General features: G+C 40.5%; 1 protein-coding gene across 6 annotated transcripts in view; it reads left to right on the forward strand.

Annotated features, from left to right (window-relative positions):
- The window catches only part of TENM4 (teneurin transmembrane protein 4), a 1,206,236-nt gene that overhangs the window by 915,671 nt on the left and 266,727 nt on the right, over positions 1–23,838 (forward strand). For all 6 annotated transcript variants that reach the window (XM_072610720.1, XM_072610721.1, XM_072610718.1 and 3 more), the window contains one exon: positions 23,351–23,521. In XM_072610720.1, coding sequence (XP_072466821.1) covers positions 23,351–23,521 — 171 coding nt within the window. The remainder of the gene's footprint in view (positions 1–23,350; positions 23,522–23,838) is intronic.

Below are 23,838 nucleotides of genomic sequence, written 5' to 3' on the forward strand. Positions count from 1 at the left end.
GAGGGATTCATTAGTAAAACATTAGTCAAAAAAAAATTAAAAACAACAACAAAAAGGTTTTATAAAATAGTAATGAGTTCCCTGCTAAGCTGAAGGTAGAGGACTCCTTTGCAGGGATAGCATATGGGAGAAATCCTTGCGCAGTTATAGGTAAGGCTAGGTGCCTCTCACGCCCTTCCTGCCTCTAAGATTCTAAGATTCTGAGGTCCTCAAAAACCAGCCAAATGCTCAAATTCAGAACTGTTCTCTAAACCTTGCAGCTTGGTAAGAGTTGCTGGCACTTGTCCTCTGTGGGCATCACCTTTGAGAACCCAGGGTCACCCCCACACAAGGATGGTACATTGGAGAAAGATTTTAGTGAAGGCATGAATACGCAAATAACTCTTGTGTCACCTAGAACGTGGTAAATGCCTAATAGAGTTACAAGTTATAGAAAGTCACTTCTGACTGGGGGTTATGTGGTATAGATTAGAGAAACTTTCATGAGAAAATAACATTTAAGTAGGATTTCAACAGGCATTAATGGAGGTAGGTATTACATTCTAGTCTCACCAACAGGTGAGGAAATGCAGTGGTAGTATATCATACCACATACATTGTGGGAGATTGAAAACTCCCATTTGTTTGTACTGTAGAGCAGGAGGAAGGGGAGGGGAAGGAGGGAGAGATTAGTTGTCAATAAGGAGGTAAAAATATAATGGAACCAGATTATGGAGGACATTGAATGCCAGACTAAGAAGTTTAATGAGCCTTCAAGATTGTCTTGTATTCATCATGTTCCCTTGTCTCACACAGCATGCTGTGTCCTTATTCATGCTTTCATCTTTTCTCCTCTGGACCATTGCAGTAAGTTCTCCATGTCTGGAAGACACTCCGCCTTCACCCCCCACCCCTTGGAATGAATCCTTACCTTCTTTTAAGTCTTATTTTCTTCTCTCTCTAGCTGTTAGTATTCTTTCACTCTTCAAATTATTATTCATGCACTTAGCTGTTTACATGTTCTAAGCGTCTCCCCAGTGGAACCTAAGCTGCCTGAGATCGGAGATTTCTGTATTTTGTATATCCAGTGACCAACTCTGAACCCTGCTCCTAAGAAGGATTTGCTAACTGTGTCCTGACCTAGTGAGAGCTGGATTGCTAATTGTTTAATAGGATCAGGAGTTTTAGCGGGCTTGGTAAATGCCTGAGCTAAGGGGCAGGGCAGATGACCAGAACCGCTCATTTGTCTCAAACCCTTGGGCTCCACATTATCAGATTCTGCCATTCTCTGTATTCGTCTTCCTGGCTGCAGTGCCCAGATATGTTCAGTTTTTGTGGGGAAGCTCTGTTAGCTGGTGCGTACCATGAAACCAGATTTATCTTTTTCCTCCCAGCCCTGAGTGGGATTTTATCCAGAGCCTCCAGTGGAAAAGAAAAAGTACCAGTGTCATTACTTGTGCTGAGCCTTCTATTTAATCACATCTTCTCAGACTATCATTCAGTCACTTGCTTAGAGAGAGGGAGAGAGGACCCATACATTTGTAGAGGGCATTGAGGAAGAAGGGTAAGATCGATGAAAGAAGGGATCAAATACAATTTTAACATGATTGCTTTTTTTCGTTTTGTTTTGTTTGAAGAAAACTCTGTCTTGTTCTTCCATTTAGAATGTGGATTACATCTCTTAACTTTTCACTAAGAGTGAGGCCAATTTCACAACAGATATTTTATGTGATGGCTCAGTCCTGAAGTTTTGTCGTTTCGTGCATTTTGTTGGGTTTTTTTGTTTGTTTGTTTTTGGTTGAGAGGGTGTCTGTGAAGGTTATTTGAAGGAACTAGGGTGGCTTAGAAGGAGGTGGGGGATTAAAGAACAAGATAATAATGTGCTCAAATATCTGAGGAAGACTAAGGTAAAGAATGCCCAGATTACTCTATGTGGCCCCAGGGGTAGAAGTCACATCAGTGAGCGAAAGTTACAAATAGGCAAATGTCAGGTTAGTATAAGGAGGACTGTCTAAGATAAGAATTATCCAGTAAGCCTTGAAAGGGAGTGAGTTCCTCATCGCCTGTGTTCTTCAAGAGAAGACTGAATGACTATATTCGTTTGGAATATTGAATCAGTTAGGTTGTACTTGGAGTCAGGAAGGCCTGATTTCAAATCCTGACTCAGATACTTCTTAGGTTGTATGATCTTGGGCAAGTCACTTCACTTTTATCTGCCTCAGTTTCCTTACCTGTAAAATGGGGATAATAGTAGCACCATCCTTCCAGAGATGTTCAGAGAATCAAATGATTCAGCATATGTAAAGTAATTTGCAAACCTCAAAACACTATATAAATCCTAGTTTAAAAAAATATTGTAGAAGGGATTCAGGCATCAGCTAGAGATTGAATCCCTGAGGTCAAATCAGATCCTAAGATTCTGTGATAAATCTCTTTTGGAATTAAAAAAATGTGTTAATCTTTGAGGCATTTCATCTGCCATGAAATCTACAATTCAGCCTATAATTTGGGAGACCAGATGGCAAAGTAGATAGAGTATTGGACCTGGAGTTAGAAAGAGCAGAGTTCAAATCCATTCTCAGATACATTAACTTGTGACCCTGGGAAGTCACTTAACTGCTCCATGCCTCAGTTTCCTCTTTTGTAAAATGAGGGTAATAATATCACCTACCTCCCAGGACTGATGTGAGTTCCAATAAGATAATATTTATAATGTCCATTGCAAATCTTAAAACACTATATAAGTACTATCTGGGTAGCTAGGTGGTACACGAGAATGAATGCCAGGTCTGGAGTCAGGAAGACTCATCTTCTTGGATTCAAGTGCAGTGGTTCTGGAATCAGGATGACTCATCTTCCTGAGTTCAAATGTGACCTCAGACACTAACTAGCTGCATGACCCTGGACAAGTTACTTAATTCTGCCTCAGTTTCCTCCTCTGTAAAAGGAGTTGGAGAAAGAAATGGCAAACCACTCCCATGTCTCTGCCAAGAAAACCCCAAATGGGGTCATGAAGAGTTGGATACATCTGGAAATGACTGAACAACAAGAAGAAATGCTATCTATTATTATAATAAATGTTTATTGAGTACTTCTAAAGACAAGGCTCAACATCAGGAGCTCAGAGAGTTATAAAGATGAAAAAACACAGTTGCTTCCCTGAAGGAAAACACAGTTTGAGGTGATAAGTAAAATAATATACAAATCCCACAAGCTGTAAGAAAGCTGCCTAAGGAAGTGCTACAGGAATTAGTAGAGAGAAAAATCAGATCTAATTGTGGGGATTCAGGAAGGCTTCATAGAGGAGGCATTATTTAAGTTGGTGTTAAAAGATGAATGGGACATTGAGATGGGAAACTGAAGGAATTCTAGGCCAGGTTTCCTAAAATGTTGACTATATGAGGAGAAGTTATTTGAAGTAAGACTGGAAAGACACATAGGAGTCATATTGTAGAGGACTCAAAATGATAAAGTGACAATTTTGCTTATACTACTAGAAGCCATTGGGGAATGACTGAAGACGTCAGGTTTAATCAGTTGCTGTTTTAAAATTATTTGGGAAATTGTGGAGTCCAAATGGACTACAATATTAGATAAAAGCTGGGATGTATCAGGGGGCATTCATAATATTTTATTTCACAAATAACTCTTAAATTATTTTAATTGTTCTTTATTATAAAGAAACATTACTGCAAGTTATTCTTCTTTAGGGAATTTTGTCAGCATGAATATTCAAGGAATTGGGTAAACATTTCACTGTAATATTTGGCTATATTTCAATCTCTACTATTTCTACAATTAGAGAGTTCTAATCAAATGGAATTTGCCACTTAATTCAGTCCTCGGCTGGCTGACCTAGAGCCTCAGTGGTTAGGCCCTTCTTTAAGACCGCTTGTCCTCATTTCTCTAATTGAAATGAATACCCCAGTGGGAAAAGGCCAAGACCAATAACATATACACAAATTAAAACTCCATTTGGAGGTGCACTGGGACCCTCTTATAATTGACTTTGAACATCAAAAAATACCTCTGTCATATGGACTGTGTCACCAAGGAAATGAAGAAAGGAAAATGCTATCTGACTTAGAAAGGGTGTCACCATACATGTCACAGGGAATTGACTGATGGCTTGGGATTGGAACACAGGAATAAACGGCTTCTTGGTAATATTCCCTCTAAGTGCAAAACCAGCCTTTCTACTTTCTCTCCTCTTTTCTTATCTGTATAGACAAAATCAGAGTAATGTCTCGCATTTCCAATTGCTTATTTTCCCAGCATTTTCTCACTGCATCCCTGTGAGGTACACAGGATTATGCCCACTTTACAGATCATGGGCCTCCACTAAAGTCATGGTGGCAGAAAGAATACCTGGGAGCTCTCTCATAGGCTAAAGCAGTGGAGTGAAAGATCTGGGCAGGCCCTCCCTAGCTGGAGAAGCTTTCACCAGGTATCTGGTGATGGACTACAGGACCATCGTAGCTAAAGAGAACTTTCTTACCCATTTGGCTGCACAGTAGTGAATTCTGTGGTCGCAGAAACTCTTGAAACATACTCAGTAAGTTAACCAAAGAGCTGGTGATCTCTGCCTTACTGCAGTGACCACCCAGGGGGATGAAAACATAGATCCCCAAAGGAGGGAAGAAATGCAGGTGGGAATACTCTGACTCAGAGCAAAACAGTTAACGAATCATAGAATTTTAGAGCTGAAAGTGTTCTTAGTACACAGAAAGTTCAAAGGACCCTGAAATGTTAGCTAGAATAAAGAAGAGAGATGGATGAAGAAAGTAACTTTAAGTTGTCCTCCTAACTTGCCTCCAAACAAAGCAAGTGTTATTATCCTCATATCAGAAATAGAAAATCAAGGTACAGAGAGGGAATGAAATTTGCCTAAGACTACATAGCAAGTTTGTGGTGGAGCTGAGACTCAGACCCTGGTGATTGGGCTTGAAGTCTAGCACCATTTCTGAGATCGATTGAAGAAGAAATCATACCTCATAAATAAAGGGTGACTTATTTTTAATAAGCGGAGATACCTTTACATAGAAGTAGGTAATTTTTAAAAATAGGTTGACAACTATCCATCTTCTCTCCCACCCCCCCATGCAAAAAAAGCCTAGCCCTCCTTCCCAAATAAGTAAATACAAAGAACGTTAAGGATTAGCCAGCCACCTTTCTCCTGTCTGGGAGGGCCAGGCTCTGTACACCAGGATGAAGTTTGCCTGTCAGTGGGGCTGGGCTCATCCATTAGCAGTCTGAAAGGCCAGGCAATCACTCAAATTCCTTTGATCCCTGGGGTAATTAGAGAGGCATTGAATAGGAAGTGCTGACTCTTTGCCTTGAACAAACACAGAGTTTAACCACTTCCTTTATGTTGAGGTCTTTCCTTTAACATTTCAAAGGATTGTGGTGATTTGCCTGGAAACTTCGCCCTTTTTTTCAGTTCAGCACAATTGAGAGCTAAATGAGAACCTGCCTTATTCTGCTCAGAAGAAACAAATTTTCTCCCCTACGCTGTGGCCGTGCTCATTCATCCATACTTCATTCATTCATTTAACAGATGTACAAACTGGAACAACCTGGAAGATAGATTACAAAACTTCCTCCATCTGCAAGTTTGTTGGGTTTTGGGGTGTTTTTTTGACCAAACTTAGCTCCATGCTAAGTCCCGAAACCCCACAGAATGAGAGGGACCTTAGACACAGAAAGTTAGAGCCAGGGAGGACCTTGGAACCTAGAACAGGTCAGAGCATAAATAGAATATAGAATATTAGAACTTAGAATAGCAGAGCTAAAAGGAACCATAAAAAATTGAATACTGTTATCACAGAGCATAGAATACTAGAATTGGAAATCATTTCTAAGGTTACTATGCCCATATTTGACAGAGGGAAAACCAAAAACATAGAGAAGAAGGGAAGTTCATTTATTCAATAACCATTTCTTAAGGAGTGATTTGACCACTAACCAGGGACAAAGCTGGCCTGGAACCCAGGGCTTAGCGTTTTTCCGATTTGTTGTCCAGTCATGTCTGATTCTTTGTGACCCCATTTGGGGTTTTCTTGGCAAAGAAAGTGCTTTGCCATCTCTCTCTCTAGCTCATTTTGCAGATGAGGAAACTGAGGCAACCAGGCTTAAGTGACTTGTTCAGGGTCAAACAGTTGGTAAATATCTGAGGCTGGATTTGAACTCAAGTCTTCCTGATTCCAGGGATTCCAGGGCTGACACTCTATGTGTTGCACCACTCAGCCACCCTGTTTAACCTGCATCAGTTATTTTTTGTGACTTGGACCTTGAAATCATCCTAAGTACATGGTGTGAGCCCCCAGTATCAGTTTTATTCCAGCATTTTTCCAGTCCAAAGTAGAATTTCAATCTTTTTTTAATCATTTATCTGATGAAGTTTTTAATCAAAGATATTCTTTACGGACCATTCTATTCCCATTTCCAAACACTATTTCAGGAAAGAGAAACAAGTTTTAAGTATTAGCCTAAGTAATAGAGAATTTAAAAGATCAGTCTATTGCCAGATATGTATGACCTTCAGATTAAGTGACTATCATTCCCTTACCATCCTGTGGATCAGAGCGATTGCTGGGGTTTCTGTATAACTTTATAAGGTTACAAAAGATTTTCCTCAAAATAATCAGGTGTTGTAGGTAGAAAGGATAATCTCACGCTTCTTGTGCAGAGGTAGATACTGTGGCCCAGAGAGATTTTAGTAAATTGCCCAAGGCCACATGGGTAATCAGTGGTGAAGTCTACATTCAAATCTAGGTTCACAGAATCATAGGTTTAGATCTGCAGTGGACTTCTGACATCATCTAGTCCAGTGTTCTCATCTTGCAGGTGAGAAAGTGTGTTTCGGTTCAGAAACTGAGACCTTAGAGAATGTTGTTGTGTCTGATTCTTTGTGACCCCATTTGGGGTTTTCTTGACAAAGACGCTAGAGTGGTTTGCCATTTCTCTCTCCAGCTCATTTTACAGAGAAGGAAACCAAGGCAAACAGGATTCAGTGACTTGCCCAAGGTCACACAGATAGTATATGTCTAAGGCCAGATTTGAACGCACAATGATGAATCTCCCTGATTCCAGGCCTGGCACTCTATCCACTGCACCACCTAGTTGCCCCCAGAATACAGAATGTGGGAATGATCAATAAGTGGCAGAATTAAGATTGCAGCCTTGGCCCCTCGGACTTGTTCTACTACTCTCTTCACAGACTTGAAATGGATAACTAAGCCTTAATTCTTTATATTCTCTCATTTTGTGGGTTTGTATTAATCAGAAGTAGAATAAAAGTCTTGATGGGGCTCAGAATAGAAAGATTTTTTTCTTATCTTTAATACCTTTCATGGACTAAGGCAGCTGAGATTTAGGTTCTTGCTTATCCAGAGCAGACTTGTACCCTTTACAATAATAATGTGGTTTTTCCTCCCGTGTTTACTTTCATAGACTTTCTCTTAGGGTCTCTACCTGTTGGTCTGCCCTGCCTTTTGATAAAATGTGCCTTCACCCTGAAAGATCAGGTGAAATGACAAAAATTTGGGGGTTATCATTTGGAAAGCTTCCATGTGGGTAAATTCTGAAGCATGAATGCTTTTTTTTTTAAGCTATAGGATTCTCTTTTTCAGGAGTCTTGATTGATTTGAAAACCACAGAATCATATAGATGGATTCTTGATACAGATAGGATTTAGGCTGGAAGACTCCTAGGCTGTCTTCCACCTCAGAGAGTCTGGGATTGTTTTAGACAAAAATTCTAGAGCTGAAAGGGGCTTAAAGATCCTTTTATATAACATCTTCCCTTCCCCCTCTCAAATTTTACAGAGGAGAGGCCTGAGACCCTGAAGGTGGTCTTAAAACTCTGATCAATCCTTATAGAATCAGACCTGAAGATTTAATTATATTAACACAAAATACTAGATTGATCTGCTGAATACAAATTAAACCCAGGACCTCTGTCCTGTTATTTACCTTTTCACCAGTTTTAGATGCCCCAAGGACTGATAAGTATTTTTCTTGTCTGTGCATCACAGGGTATGTTTGCCTTTCCTTCCATTGGAAGGCAGTTTATCTCTCTGCTTCTGTTCAGTCTTTCATGATTCTACCTGATTTATTGAAGTATTGACAAGCTAGCAGCCAGTTCATACTGACTTTTTTTTAGACATTACGTATTACAAAAATATGATTAACTCTGCCATCGACAATTCTGAAGGAAAAAAATGAGCACTTAATTTTGGTGCAGAAAGATATTTACTCTCAAGTTTATCCAGAGATAGGAGTAAAAACCATGCATTTATTTGATTTAACATGCTCTCAGACTGTTCCTAGGCAGGATCTTGTCAGGGTGTTTTACAGAATCTATAGAATCTTGGAATGTTATGACTGGAAGGAAACTCCAAATCACAGAAAATGAGAACAGATAATGCTAGAATTTGAAGGGACCTTGGGACATAGAATTTTTGATCACAGAATGTCAGATTTCAAAGGGACATTAGACATCCTCAAAACTGACTCTCTCCCCCACCCCTCCTTTTCAGAGTTAGTATAACCAATGCCTAAATCAGCACAGTCATTTGACAAAAGTCATACAATGTCAGAAATAGGTCCAAACCTTTCATTAGCATAGGCTGTTTTTTTCTTTTTTGGGAATCTTTGCACAGATTTTAGTTTAAAGGATGTAGGGGTCAAATATTCTGGGGACACATGGCAAAAATCCTGTCAGGTAATGGGAGTAGCCTGGAGAAATAGAAAAATATCTCAGTGGAGGAGATAAGAAAGCTAATGGTAAGATATCAAGATGAAATTGGACTGAAATATTATGGAGATGGTTTGAAAGACCTTTCAGTGACCCCAGTATAATTATAGCACTCAGCATTTGTAGGAAGTTATTTTTATCTGGTGATTTCAGTACATATTCGATAAATGGTTATTTTATAATGCTTTTTTTGTTTACTAATTAATTAGCAAAGACCATATGTTTCTAAAATTCCCACATGATACATTATCTTGCACGTAGCATTACAATAATACTTAAAGAATCCTAGCATCTCAGACTCACAAGCTACCTTTTAGGTCATTGGGTGCAACCCAAAGGGCGAAACCTCTCAAAAGCATCGCCATTGCTATCAACACCAAGCTAGTCAACAGATATTTATTAAGGGCCTACTATGTGTCAGGACCTGGGCAAGGAGCTGGGAATACCAAAAAAAAAAAAAAAAAAGAGTTCCTGCTTTTAAGGAATTTACATTCCAACAGGAGAAGATAGCACATTAAAAGGGAGCCAAAAAAGTGTGAGGTGAAGGAGGAGAAAGTGCCCTTTCCCACAGTGGAGGTCCCCAGAAGAACTCACCATCAGGAGAAGGGGTACACAGGGGCAGGGGCAAAGGCAGGAGGCAGGTGAAGCATGGTGGATAAGTCCAGAGAACTAGGGATGACTGGCCTGGGCCTCTCTTCCAAGTGGAGATTCCTGGAAGGACTTACCAATGGGACAACTGGTCTGCAGGAATACCACTCTCTATTTTCTGCCAGTCTTTTCATAAGTCTTCTTCAGGAAGAGAAGAAAAATTTCATGAGAAGTAATGTGACATAACAGAAATCATCCTAGAACTGAAGTCTGAGTCCTTGGGTTTGCACCTCAACCCTGGTATTTCCTGTCTCTGTGACATTGGGCGGGTCCCTTTTCCATTTTGGGCTTCACGTTCCCTCATTTATTTAATGAGAATGCTGGAGTAGATTAGACCTCTGAGCTTTATTCCAGTCCTGTGATCCTATAAGATACTCTCTTTTTGGCAATAGTTCTTGGAACCTTTAAGCAAGTGGCCAGCAGAAAACTGGTAGGCTGGATTTCACTCCACCAAATAGACATGAGAGAGGAAAAGGGTAGATGTGATTCAACTTGACATTTGATATTTTGACATTCCTTCAAGCTTTGACTTTCTACCTTGTACTCTGATGTTCTGCATCCTAATGTTCTGTCTTTTGAGCTCTTTTGGAGCTCTCCCATTTATTAATATTTGTTCTAAAATTCTATGATTCTCTGATTTTATTATAAAATGGAGGTTGAAGTACTCCCCCTACAACATCACAGGGCAATATGCTAGAAGACCTCGATTCAGATTCTGCTAGTCTCCTTATTGCCTGTGTGACTTTGGATAATATTTCCAAGACTTGACCCTTTCTTCTATAAAATTAGGAAATTGAAATAGATGGTCTTCTTTGTTTCCTTCCAACACTAAATTTGTGATTCTATCTTCCTCTGATCTCTTGCATCTGTTCCCTTATCTACCCACCCAGTGATAAATTCATTCCTTTATCACCTGGCTCCTGAATTACTGTGTTAGCCTCCTAATTCCTTCCCTTAATTCCATTCTCTCCTCTCCAATCCACTCTCCCTAACACATCCCTGACTCGATCAAAAGCCACTGATGGTTCCCTATTGCCTCTAATATAACATGTAAACTCCTCAAACGTGTTTAATACAGTCCACAATCTGCCTCCCACCTACTTTTCAGCCTTATCTCACGCTATTCCCCTTCATGCAGTCTGCATTCCATCCATTTCCAACCAAACAACTTTCCAAAAAGGACATTCCACTTTCTGCTTCCTTTGCATGTGCAAGGGCTCTCCCTGATTCCTGGAATGTACTTTTTCTCACCCCTGCATCTCAAAATTCTTATCTTCCTTCATGCCTGAAAAGAATGCAGTTTAACAGACTCTCTTTCTCCCTTCAGACTATCCCAGAACAGTTGTGCTTTCAATAAGAGCTTTCCAATTTTCGACTTAATTTCAAGCACTGTAATTGATTGGTTTGGTAATTATTACCTCCGCGGCTTGGCCAAGTCAACAAGCTAATAGAAAGAAGTTGAACAATGTGTTTTTCACCCCTTCTGCTGACTTCAGTGGTTTCTGGAGGTCTCTTATGCCTTACTAAGCATGTCTCCTTTTCTCCTCCCCATGATCTATCACAATCATCTTATTCTCTCCTTGAACTCCCTCAGTCAATCAGCTTGTCCCAGGAGCCATTCCCCACTCACCCCCCTTTTTGACCTTGTGAATTACTGTCTAGGTTGATCCTTTGTTCATCATTAAGATTCTTTCTGCTTTTAAGACAAAATTGCACTGTGTCACTTCAACTTTTAGAGCCAACCCCAAAAATCCAATTGCTTCTCAAAGTGAAAACTGATAGATGATCCCCAGGATGGGTGTAGCTTCACTTTGTCAAGCACAAAATATTTGCCTAATGATAAAGAACTAGAATGCCGAGGGAAAGGGAGATGAAAGCCTCACTGTCCCCTGCTCTCGCCAAGTTGTGGTGCCACAGAAAAGAGCCTGGATTTGGAAAGTGTAGGGTCACTGTTCGAATCCTACCGTTCCCCTTAATACTTATGTAACTTTGCCCAAGCAACCTCACTGGTCCGAGTCTTAATTCTCTCATTTGTAAGATGGAGAAGTTGGACAGGGTGGTCTGTAAGGTCCCACCCAGGCTTTGAATCTGCAGTGTTATTATCCTGATGTCTTCCATCCCCCAGATACCACATTTTAGGAAGGACATTGACAAACCAGTACATACAGTGGAGGGTTAACCAAGGTGGACGGAGGATTTGAATCCATACCTGGTAGTTGCAGGAACAGGAGATGTTTGGCCTGAGAAAGGGAAGATTTTGTGACGAGATATAATCATTCTCTCCAAATATCTTAAGGGCTGTTAGAAGAAGATTAGACTTATTTTGAGTGATCCCAGTGGCAAGAACTAGGAGCAATAGGAATTTGACTCAGTGCTAAGATGAATTGCCTCCTAAGAGCTGCCCAGAATAGTGAATGACTGCCTGAGGTTGGGGTGGGTTTGTGAGCTTCCTTTCCCTGGAGGTGACAGAGGAGCTGGTGACCTCTTATTAAACACGCTCATTGAGCACATTCATGTCTGGACATGATGACCACTGGAGGCCTAGAGTTCTTTGATCCTGTGCCTCAGTGGTGGGATCAGACAGGCTGTAAAGGACAATTCTAATGTTGTAAACATATAGTCTGAGACTCAAGAACGTTGACTGCTTTGTCCCATTTAATCTGGTTAAGTATTTCTGCCCTCTAAAAGTTCTTCATTAAATTTAAGAGATAGCTGTCACATATTGGAAAGATTCTGGACCTTTAGAACACCAAGGACCTAAGTGCAGAACCTGGTTCTAGATAGCCTTGGGCAAGTCAGTTCTTTTCACTGGGCCTCAGTTTCCTTCTCTGTGAAATGGGGAACAATGGAAGGTGCACAGCCTACATTATGGAAGTCTTAATAGACTCAAAGAATCCCTGCATGAGGGAAGCCATCTAATTTAAAAAGAAGGGGCTCTTGGGTTGAAGTCAGAAGACCTAGGTTGAAGTCTTCTCCATGAAAATCACTTTACCTCTCAGTTTCCTCTTCAGTTAAATGCAAAGGTTGATTGCCCTTCTAGCCCTCAGGGTTGCAGAATCCTCACAGGTGGGTTCTGTAAAGTGCTTTGTAAGTACAAAGCCTTCCAGGAATGGGAGCTGTCATTAATCACCTAAAAGTCCACCCTTAGGCATTGGATTCAGTGCTCAGGTTTGTTTCTATCATCAATAAGGGTTTATTGAGCTGCCATAACTTTCCAGACACTGTTCTCAGTGCTGAGTAAAACAAGTCAAGCAAGGTCAAGATGTCAACCCAAGGGGCAGATCACAAAAACCTGATCACCATTGGATTTTCCCCCATAGAAATCACAGAGAAAAAAATGCCAGATACTTAAAGAAAGCATTGAGCTACAGAGGAAAGAGGGTCATCAGATGGTGATGACGATGATGATGATGACAGCAAACATTTATATAGCACCTGGAGCATGACACATGGCACAATGGATAGAGTGCTGGGCCTGGAGTTAGGAAGACTCATCTCCCAGGATTCACATCTGGCCTCAGACATGAGCTATATGAACCTGGGCAAGTCATTTAGTCCTGTTTGCCTCAGTTACCTCATCTGTAAAATGAGCTGGAGAAGGAAATGGCAAATCACTCCAGTATCTTTGCCAAGAAAACCCCAGATGGGGTCACAAAGAGTCAGACACAACTGAAATGACTGAACAACAACCCACAGTGCCAAGTATGTGCCAGGCACTGTGCTAAGTGCTTCACAATTATTATATCATTTGATCTTCACAACAACCCTAGAAGGTCAGTGTTGTTAGTATCCCCATTTTACAGATGAGGAAACTGAGGGAGGCAGAAGTTAAGTGGCTTGTCCAGGGGTTACATAGCTAGTATGTATCTAAGGTTGAATTTAGACTCAGGTTTTCCTAACTTAAGACATGGCACTCTATCCACTGAGTCACCCTTTGGAATGAGAGACCTCAAAATTTCTCTTTTTCAACCCAGAGTTTCCCAGAGAACTCCCCTCTACTATATCTATATCTGCTATAGGTGGGCATGTAGCCTCTGCTTGAAGACTTCCTCAAATAGTTCATTCTCCTCGTGTCCAGGATCTCAGGATTTAGAGTAGGGAAAGGATTTTAGTGATCATACTACCATTCTGGCATTTATTTAATATCATTTAACAGGAGAAAACTGAACCCCTAAGTCATTAAATGAGTTGATCAAGTCAACATAGGCAGTTAAGTCTCAGATAAAGAATTCACATCCAAATCCTCTGGTTCTAAAATCATCTTATTTTACCCCATTATGTTATTTCTTGAGCTTTTCCTTCCTGAACATTGAGAAATTCTGTAGGTCGAGAGGACGTGTGGCTGTAGATCTTCCTGTGGGTTCTATCCAGCCCTCTGACTCTGTAGCTACCATACCTGCCTTATTTTAAGCAGATGACTTACTGTGTCTGAGCCTCAGTTTCCACATATTCAAGGGAATGGAAATAGATGAAGGGGGTTGCTTGCAGCAATAAAACATGCTGTGCTCTTTGGTGACACCTCAAGTCCACTGACAAACGCCTCCCTTCCCTGCTCCAACAGGAAAACATCAACTCTGAGAGGTCCCATTAAGCTTGAAATGTCTTCATGTGTGGGCTTAGCCAAGGATCCTGCATCTGTTATCTGAGGACCAGTCCTACTTAATTTGGAGATGCTTATCAACAGCAGCAGCTTAGACCAGCAGATAGGGCTTGTGTTAGTGGAGAGAGTAGGTACCAGTGTTGAAGTAGTAAATACAATATACTATTTAAAAAATGTCTCTGCATGAGTTTTCATGTGATCTTCAGAGTCAGCAAGGTAAGGTGGAGAGATTGCAGTCCTTGAAGTTAAGAGGCCTCCGTTAAAAATAAGGCTTTGGTGCTTACCAGCCCTATGACTTTGGACAGGTCTCCTCCCCTTTCTGGGTCTCAGTTTTCTTATCTGTAAAATGGGAGTAATATAACAACCTATGCACTATGCATGGTTCTCTTGAGAAACATGTTTTGTAAGCTGTTTTAACCTCTACACATTTCAGCTGACTTTTTAAAGTGGATACTCTTGGTATCAATAGTTACTCATGGTAGAGAGATGTCAAAAAAAAAAAATCAAGTACCATACCTCATGACTACCTTGATTTGTTCATTCTGTCAGTGACTCTCAGGACTGATTCATCAATTTTATCGTAGCGTGGGTTGTAGACAGTTGAAACTCCTTTTGCTTCTGGAGCAGTAGAGGCTGCTTCTTAATGTCTTTGTTGTCTTCTGCTCTTTGGATGTGGAGAGAGCCTGCAGTATCTGAACCTAAATTGAAGGTTGTTTTTTATTTTTTTCCTCCAAAAAATGTCAAGCTGGAGGGTGCACTTTCGGAGCCACATCTCATGTCTTGCTGGGCAGAAAAAAGCCAAGGAAAATGTCAGCACTGGGATCAGATTGACCCAATACTAAGACCATCGGGAGTCTAAACTTCTTTTGAGACTTCTCTTTGCTTTTAGGAATCATTAACATTTCAAAGCAGGTGATTGTGTCAGTGGTAGACCCTTTCAGAGTCTTGTCCAGAACTCTCCTTAGCATCTTTTCACCCTTTCATTGAATTATGCATTAGTTTCACGGAAGAAAACAGCCCCAAATTACTTGTCCCTAATGCTTTGAAAGCGTTTAAAGAGGATTTTACAGAATTGACTATAAATACAATATAGATCTGTAACTTACATAGCCAAGATGGACATGGGAGTGGGGCTAGAGATCTAGCATGTTCTGGCGTGTGTATCGTTAAGAAGATAAAGAGTCAACAAGCCCGGGAAAGGAGGTGGGGAGTCTTGGCCTGCCAGAGAATCCATGTCTCTAAAGGCAAGAAGGGTTCTTGGATGATACTTAAAGAGAATATGAGTTAGGTCTGAGAACAAATAGTCCTCAAAGCAGGAAGCAAGATGGACAGACCAAAGTTAGGAAAAAGACTGGATCTGCAAATAAAAATTTACCCCTTGTAAGATATCAGTTGGAGACAGTATCCTTTTATGGTTGGTGGCATATAAGCTGCAAGCCCCCCTCTTCAATTCAGCTGTCATTGTTATTCAGTCATTTCTGACTCTTGATGACCCCATTTGGGGTTTTCTTGGCAAAGATACTAGAGTGATTTGTCATTTCTTTCTCTAGCTTATTTTTACATATGAAGAAACTGAGGCAATCAAGGTTAGATGACTTACCTAGGGTTGCGCAGCTAGTGTCTGAGGCCAGATTTGAACTCAGGAATATGATTCTGCCTGATTCCAGGCCCAGTACTTTGTCTCCTTCGCCATCTAGCTGTCATTGAATTCAGCACAGAGCCATGCAGTTCCATGGTATGATAGAAAAAACACTTAACTTTTGAGGCAGAAGACCTGAGTATGAGACTGGGCTCAGCCACTTATTTTGTAACATCATCCATCCATGGTTCCCTAAAGGACATTGTTATGGTGTATTAGCTATTCCCCTTTGCTCCCTATTTCCCTTTTGTGGATTATATAACTTCTGCTGCTGCAATCTCATTCAATACCAAATTCAATTCACCTGTCAAGACCTTAGGGGTGGAGTCTGTGACATTGTGATTCTTTAAGTACCATTTCAGTCCTTGTTCCCTAGATGACACCTCTTTGTTCTTTTATCTCATGAGTCAACAGTACTCTGAAAAAAAAATTGACCTCTAAGAACTGATTCCATTATTTATTCTTTCTTTGAGACAACTCTTTATCTTACTTATGTTTCTATTTGGAAGGCAAATGTTTTGCTCATGTTTGTGGGTTTTTTCTTTGAGAAATACCTTAAATACCTCTATTTTGTTGAATATTCATCTTTTCCCATTGATAATTAGACTCATGTCCACAGAGAATATAATTTTGAATGGTTGAATGTTGCTATGGTCCAAAATATTCATGTCCCGATAGCCAGTTCTATAGTGATGAACCTCTCAACCTAATTAAACAACAAAACATAAAGTGTAACTGGACCTATATTTGAAACTATTTCAGATTTGTAGGAACTTCTAGAGCTCATATTTTAGCAGCACCATATTCAAGGCTGAAACTTGAGTTCTCTTGCTTTTTTAGGATATATTCTCTTCTTTTCTTCCAGTTCACTTGACTGTAAAATTATTATTTTATATATGTATATAATAAAAATTATTCATATTTTCTTTCAGTCATATTTGAAGGACTTTCTTCTGACTTCATGTCTTTGAAATCATTGAGTTTTGCCACTACATTTCTCAGCATTTAAAGTATTTTTTCCTCCTTGCTGGTGATCTATGGATCCTCTCAAGCAGAGCTTTGTCGTCTGTATTCCAACATTCTGGAAGACCTTCTTCTTTCTTATATTATTTCTTAAATTATGGCATTCATGTTTTTGAATTTGTTTTTCTGGGAGACCTATAATTCTTGTGTTATCTCTGCACATCCTTTCTTTAAGGTCAATCTTTTTAGCTTCCATACAATCCATGTATTATTCTTTTAGCAGGATTGCCTTTTTCTTCCCTTCTGTCAAATTTCCCTCTTCTTTAATATTTTCATGCTCCAGATCTGTTTATCTCTCATTTCTTTATAGATATCCTTCCTCCTTTTGTCCTTCCTTCCTTCCTTTCTCCATTATGGGCTAATTGTTTTTCTAATTTTTATTGATTTTGAATTCTTCATCAAGAACTCTCGATTCTGACCTTTATTTATTCCTCTTTTCTTCTTTTGTAATTTTTTATTTCTATTTTAAACCATTTTAGAGGGTTTTTGTTGCTTTTTTTCTGAGAATTTTTCAGGGTTAACCTTCTTTTATATTACATCATGTTTTATTTATATGTATGTATGTATGTATGTATAATGACCTCAACCCACCTCCAGCTGGACTGCAAGGCCACCTCATCCTCTTTACATTGAGGAGTCTAAAAGTCATTCATCAGGATCCCTACCCTGAGTTTTTAAGAAACAGAGAAAGAAACTGGTCTTGGCTGTTTTTTAGACATTTTTCCTTCAGGCAGCCATGCCCATGGCTCTCCCAGTTCTGCCCACCATTCTCACCTTTTTCTTTTACTTAATTCTATAGAATCAGCATCTATGACTTCTTGTGGGGTGAGGGATGGCGAAAGGTATTTGGACAGAGTCACTGAATTCTCTCCTCCAGGGTTAAGCCTCAGACAGAAGGCAGCATGATTTCACTTTGCTCAGTCCATGAGTGAGAAGAGTCTATATCTGCCATATCTTATGGGCTGTGGGAGAGGGCCAGGTGTGTTCAGCAGAGTGGGATCTCTGTTCTAGAGCTAGGCCTTACACAAGTCTGCCAGTGTGACTTCTGCTCCTGCTGAAGGCTGGTGGAACGGGGGCTTTGAGTATGATCTCCAAGGTGGCAGACAAGTTGCTTTCTCCTGGTCTCTTTAATCATCTAACTGCACCCCCCTCCAAAAAAATGAATTGTGTGTCTCATGAAGAGAAATTCTAAAACACAAGACAAACTCCAACAAGATAAAGTCTCTATGAATTAACCTCTGAAAATTCTTGCAGGTCATATGACCAAGAAGCTTCTGTAATTTATATCATTATAGTTGTCCAGGTCACTTTTAGGGAGCAGGTTGTTGGTTGCTAAGTCACTTCTGTAGAAGTTGGAGATAACTGGTGTTTTCAGGGATGCACTGAACTTATTATCATGCAATCTCAGGATAGGGAAGAGAATTTGAGGTTATGTGGTCAAAATCCTACCTAAAGAAATATTTTTGGAAGGGTGCCTTCTAACTCTTAATTTGCTTAAATAAATTGAACTTACTGCTGGTAAGCACTTTGATATGCATCTATATGTGGATGGGTGAGTAGGTGGGTTGGTGGATGGATGGATGGATCCATGGGTGGATGGATGGATGGATGAATGGAAGAATGGATGAAAGGAAAAAGGAAAAAGAAGGGAAGGAAAGAAGAGGAAAGAAGGGAGAAAGAAATAGAAAGGAAGTAAGGAAAGCAGGAAACACTACTCTGGGGCTATAAGTCTCTTCACTTACCTAGACTCAAATTCCTTTTCTGTAAAATAAGGAGGTTGAAATAGATGGTCTCTAAGTCCCATGGCAACATTCTGTATAGTCTGGGTTCTTGCTTATTTTGTTCAAGGGTCTCTTCCAGCTCTACTGTTTGGTGTTTATTTGAACATTGTGTGTTCTAAGGCTCCAGCTCCAATTGTCCATGTTCAAACATTCTAAGTTACAAGATCACTTTTCAGCTCTAACGCTGTGTTCTAAATTCCTTTCTAGCACTGACATTCTGTGAGTCTATGATTTCACATCATGAGTCCTCTTTATATTTTCTTGGGTGACAGAGCTCATTTCATAGCTTTGTTTGTACCTCATTTCTTGTGAGGATGTGTTTTTATAAGGTTTCTTTCTTTCTCTCTTCCTTTCTCTCTTTCTCCCTCCCTCCCTCTTTCTTCCTTCTTTTTTCTTCTTTCTTCCCTTCCTGCCTTCCTTTTTTCATTTTTCTTCCCATCTTTTTTCTTTTTTTTCCCTTCCTTCCTTTCTTCCTTTATTTCCAGACAAGGGAAAACTTTCAGAGTAAGCAGAGTTTCTCTTCCTAAAGGGTGTTCACTCTTAGATTACTTAATTCTAATTACCTATTAGCAAGACAATACACTTTGTACAATTAGATAAGATAATTGATTCTAAAGAGGAAGAAAGTGCTAATTTAGCTATATTCATCTGAGGTGTCTGAGTTCCAGACAATTGTCCAATTACTTGTGGAGTAGCCAATGTAGAGATCAAAATGGGGAGATAGTAAAAGGAGAGCTGAGTTAATTCATCCTTAGAAATATCTGTCATAGGATCATAGATCATAGATTTAGAATTGAAAGGGACTTTTGAGGTCATCTACTCTACTGACACCCAGAGGGATTAATTATCTGACTTGCCCAAGGTTGCCCTGATAGATAGGGCAAAGATTTAAACCAATCATAAAGTCATAGATTTAAAGCTAAAAGAGATCTTATCATTCATCTTGTCTAACCTCCTTCATTTTGCACATAAGGGAACTGAGACCCAGAAAGGTCAAGTGACTTGCTCAAATAAATAGCAAAGTCAGAATCTGAACCCAGATCTCAGGGTCTAAAGCTTGGGCTCTTTTTTTTTAACCATGCTTAACTACCTCTGTTTACATAGCTCAGTTAAGACAATCCCAAGCCAAGAAAAAAGCATGTCTGTCTGTTTCACTACCAATGCAACATCAATTTACCACCAATGTAATTTGCTCATTTGAAAAAATGAAAATGGATCAGCTTGGGATGATCACTTCCAAGTATAAATATCTTTGGCCCTTGGATAAGGAAAAAGAAATGATAATAATGATATTTAGCACTTTATGGTTACAGAATGCTTTGTGTATTTTACCAGATTTGGTCCTCATAGTTGATAAAGCACTTTATTCAGGATATCCAAATGAAATAAATAGGTCCAAATATAATTATTCTTGTTTCATAAGACAAAGGAAACAGATGCCCAGAGAGTTGAAATAACTTGCCCCCACAGCTGGGTGGTACAGTAGGTAGAGTTCTGGACTTACATTTAGGAAGATATACATTCAGATCCCCCCTCAGTCACTTACTAGCTTTGTGACAATGGGCCTCAGTTTTCTCTTCTGTAAAATGGGAATAAAAATGCCTGCAGTACCTGTTTCACAGGATTATAATAAAACTGAAGCAAAATAATTTTAAAACTTTTATTTTAGTGTTAAATTTTAATGTTAAATAATTTTAAAACTTTAGAGCAATATGAGAATGGCAGCTATTATTATCACTACAAAGCTCATGGTCATTCCATGTTCTGGGAGCTGCCATTTTAGAAAACTCTTCTCAAGGAAAAGTTATACTTAACTGCTCTCTGAAAGCTGGGACAGACTTGGGCTTGTTCAGAGCATGATAGTGTGATCATAGGTATGGCTTGAAGGTCAGTAGAATCATAGAACTCAGAGACAGAACAGACCTCAGTGGTTGTCCAGTTCAACTTCTGTCCAAAGCATGAATTCTGTCTACAGTATCCCTGAGACTTAAAAAAACCAAAAAATCCTTTTTCTCTAAGACCTCCAAGGATAATGAGGGGGGAGGGGAATTTGGAACTCAAAATTTGAAAAAAGAATGTTAAAATTGCTTTTACGTGTAATTGGAGAAAAAAATAAAATATTAAATTAAAAAAATCTCCAGGAATCTGGAGCTGACAAGTTCTTGGAGTCATCCCATGCCACTCTGAGGACAGATCTGGTTATTAGAATATTGAGTCTCAAGTCCATCTGAAACTGTACTTGCCTCCCTGGTTGCCTGTGGCCCAGCTTCCCTTATCCCTCTCCCCATTTGTCCTATTCCTGCCTTCTAGGACTGAGTAAAATAAGCCTGATCCCCCTCTCCCCTGCCTTGTATTTATCCAAGTGCTCAGCAGGAAGCCTGGTACATAGTGGGTGTAGAATAAATATATAATAACGAATATATAATAGCAGAATAAACGCTTATTCTCTTGCCAGTCCCATTGTGTTTGCTTTCCCCATCTCCAGTGGGTACCTAGTGATAGGACTTTAGCCATCAAATTCATTTAGAAATTTGGATTTGATAGAGTGTCCATGACGGGGGGGGAGGAGGGGGAGGAACAAATGCAGAAGAGCAGCCCCTAGAACTGTGGGAAACCTAACAGAAAATTAGGGAACTTGTTCAAGATGAAGTGTTTATGTCAGCAATGACAGAGGGGGCAAAGGGGAATGATGTTGTGAAGCCAGGCAGTTTCCTTTGTTTTCGTCTCAGAAGCAAATCCTCTTCACATCAGCCCAGGCTCTGGTCAGACATATGTTTACTTTTTCCATTCACTGTTCCCTGCTTTGGTCTATTTGCCTTCACATCATTTCTTGGAACAAGCTTCATAGGGCTGTTGACTTGGCGTGAGCTGTGCAAGCCACAGTGAGTTTGGGCTCATGCAAATTCAATCAGCATTCTAACTTCCATGTATTCCAGCAAGGGGTCCTTGACCTGACTGGCAGGAAATCCAAAATTCTCCTGGATGATGACTATGGTCCTTCCCCTGTATTTATCTCATCTGCCCTCTCCATCCCTTAACTGCCTAGCCCATCTAGTCCACTTCTGAGAGAATAGCAAAAAATGATAATATCTCACGTCTCTATAGTGCTTTGACTTCCCTACCTGAGACAGCTAGTTCAAGGATGAGTATCCCCAATTTAATAATAATGGCCAGCATTTAGAAGGCATGTAAAGGTGGCAAAGTGTTTGACACCTATTATTTCACTGGATCCTTACAAACAACCCTGGGAGGGAGGTGCTTGGGGTTAAGTAACTTACAAGTACAGTAAGTGTCTAAGGCTAGATTTGAACTCAGGTCCTCCCGACTCAGTTCAGTGCTCTATCTACTGCACCCCCTAGCTGCCCCTAAGGGAGGTGCTATTCTTATCCTCACTTTACAGATGAGGAAATTGAGGCAGATGGAGGGAGAGTCACTTGCCCAAGGTCACCCAGCTAGTCAGTGTCTGAGGCAGGATTTGAACTAAGGTCTTTCTGATTCAAAAGCTCAATATTCTGTCCATTGTACCAATTATATAGATGAGGAGACTGAGGTTTGAAGTGCTTACAGTGGCTTTTTCATGGTCACACAAATAGGAGATGTTAGAACTGAGATTGAAACCCAGGTCTCTTCACTATGGTTCCCTTGCCAAATACTGACACACTTTGTAAAAATGCCTGCAACAAAACAAAGCTGCAAGAAGACCTGATTCCAGTAACTATAGCAGATGTTTGCCTTTTTTAAAATTAATCTTTAAACAAACTAGTTTGGAAGAGGACCTCCTGTGTAATTAGAGCCTCCGGGGACGTGCACTATCTTAGACTACATTGCCATGGGCTTGCCAGGTAGCTGAGGAGCTAGACCAGGTGTGAGGAACCTGGACCTCAAGGACACATGTGGTCCTCAAGGTCCTCAAGTGCATCTCTTTGACTGAACATGGATTTTGTCAAAGTGCCATACCTGAAGGCCTAGAGGTCCACATGTGGACTCGAGGATGCAGATTCCCCACTCCTGAGTTAGATATTTTAATGGTAGCCCTAATGAAAGCTCTGAAATTTTCCTCTGATACTTCATAGTGCTTTGGAATTGACCTTGAATTCATTTAGCACTTCCCATCAATCAATCAATCAGTAAACATTTTTTAAGTGCTAGACACTGTGTCTAGCTGGCACTGTGCTAAATACCAGAAATACAAAAAGAGGCAAAAGATACCCTCTTCCCTCAAGGAGCTAACAATCTGATGAGAGAGGCAAAAAGCAAACAAATACCTACAAAGCCAGCTGTATATAGGATAATTAGGAAATCATCAGCAGAGGTAAAGTACTAGAATTGAAAGGTGCTAGAGAAGACTTCCTGTAGAAGATGGGAACTGAGTTGTGATTTACAGGAAGCCAGTAGGTGAACACAAGAAGGAAAAGATTCCAGGCATGAGGGACAGCCAGAGAAGAATGCCCAGAGCCAAGAGATGGCATATCTTGTTCATGGAACAACCAGGTGGCCAGTGTCACTGGATCAAAGAGGACATGTTGAGGAGTAAAATCTAAGAAGTCTGGAAAGGCAAGAGGGGGCTTCCAAGATGGAAAATATTTGAGTCTGGATCAAAGAAAGGACTATGTGTCTATCATCTGAGAACCAGACTGATTATGCTGAGAAAGACTCCATCCCCAGGTTAGCCCAGAAGCTCTTGAAACACCCCTCCTAAGTCACAGAGGGGGTGAGATGTGCGTCAGTGGAAAGAGAGACCATACCGTGGAAATGACTGGTTCTTGAAGTAGGTGTGTTTTAAAGCAGTGGGCCATGAGTCCCTGAAGCCTCAGCTTTTCCCTAATTCCTTAGTTCCTGTACTTCCCCCTAATCCCTTTGGGTTTGGAAATTCCCTTTCTCCTTCTCACAGAAAAAGATGACTTTTCTCATTGCTCACCACAGCCATGCACCTGTTTGGCCTAAACTGGCACCTGCAGCCGCTGGAAGGGCAGATGTATGAGATGACGGAGGACACAGCCAGCAGTTGGCCTGTGCCAACAGACGTCTCCCTGTACCCCTCAGGGGGCACAGGGTTAGAGTTACCTGACAGGAAAGGCAAAGAAGCCGGAGAAGGTAGGGTTGGTGTGTTGTCCGTGTTGTCAGTCGTCTTTGTCTGCTTGTGAACCGAAGAGACATTCACTCACACGTCTGCCATGTTCCCCGACGTGACTCCATGCTCTTGGTGCTTCTCCATTCTTCCATGCTCAGTGCTGGCTTCCCGCCACTACGACTTCACCCGTGTCTCTTCATTCTGATTTCATGTCGCTATACGAGCTAATTTGGGTGGGATGGATGGTGGAGATGGCTGTCGTGGTATAGAGCCATATCCCATCCAACTCCAGAGAGAAGCAACTTGGTGCTTTGCTATAAAACCTTGAACACTCTTGTGG

Source organism: Notamacropus eugenii, chromosome 5 (assembly GCF_028372415.1).
Source record: "Notamacropus eugenii isolate mMacEug1 chromosome 5, mMacEug1.pri_v2, whole genome shotgun sequence".
NCBI classification, from domain to species: domain Eukaryota; kingdom Metazoa; phylum Chordata; class Mammalia; order Diprotodontia; family Macropodidae; genus Notamacropus; species Notamacropus eugenii.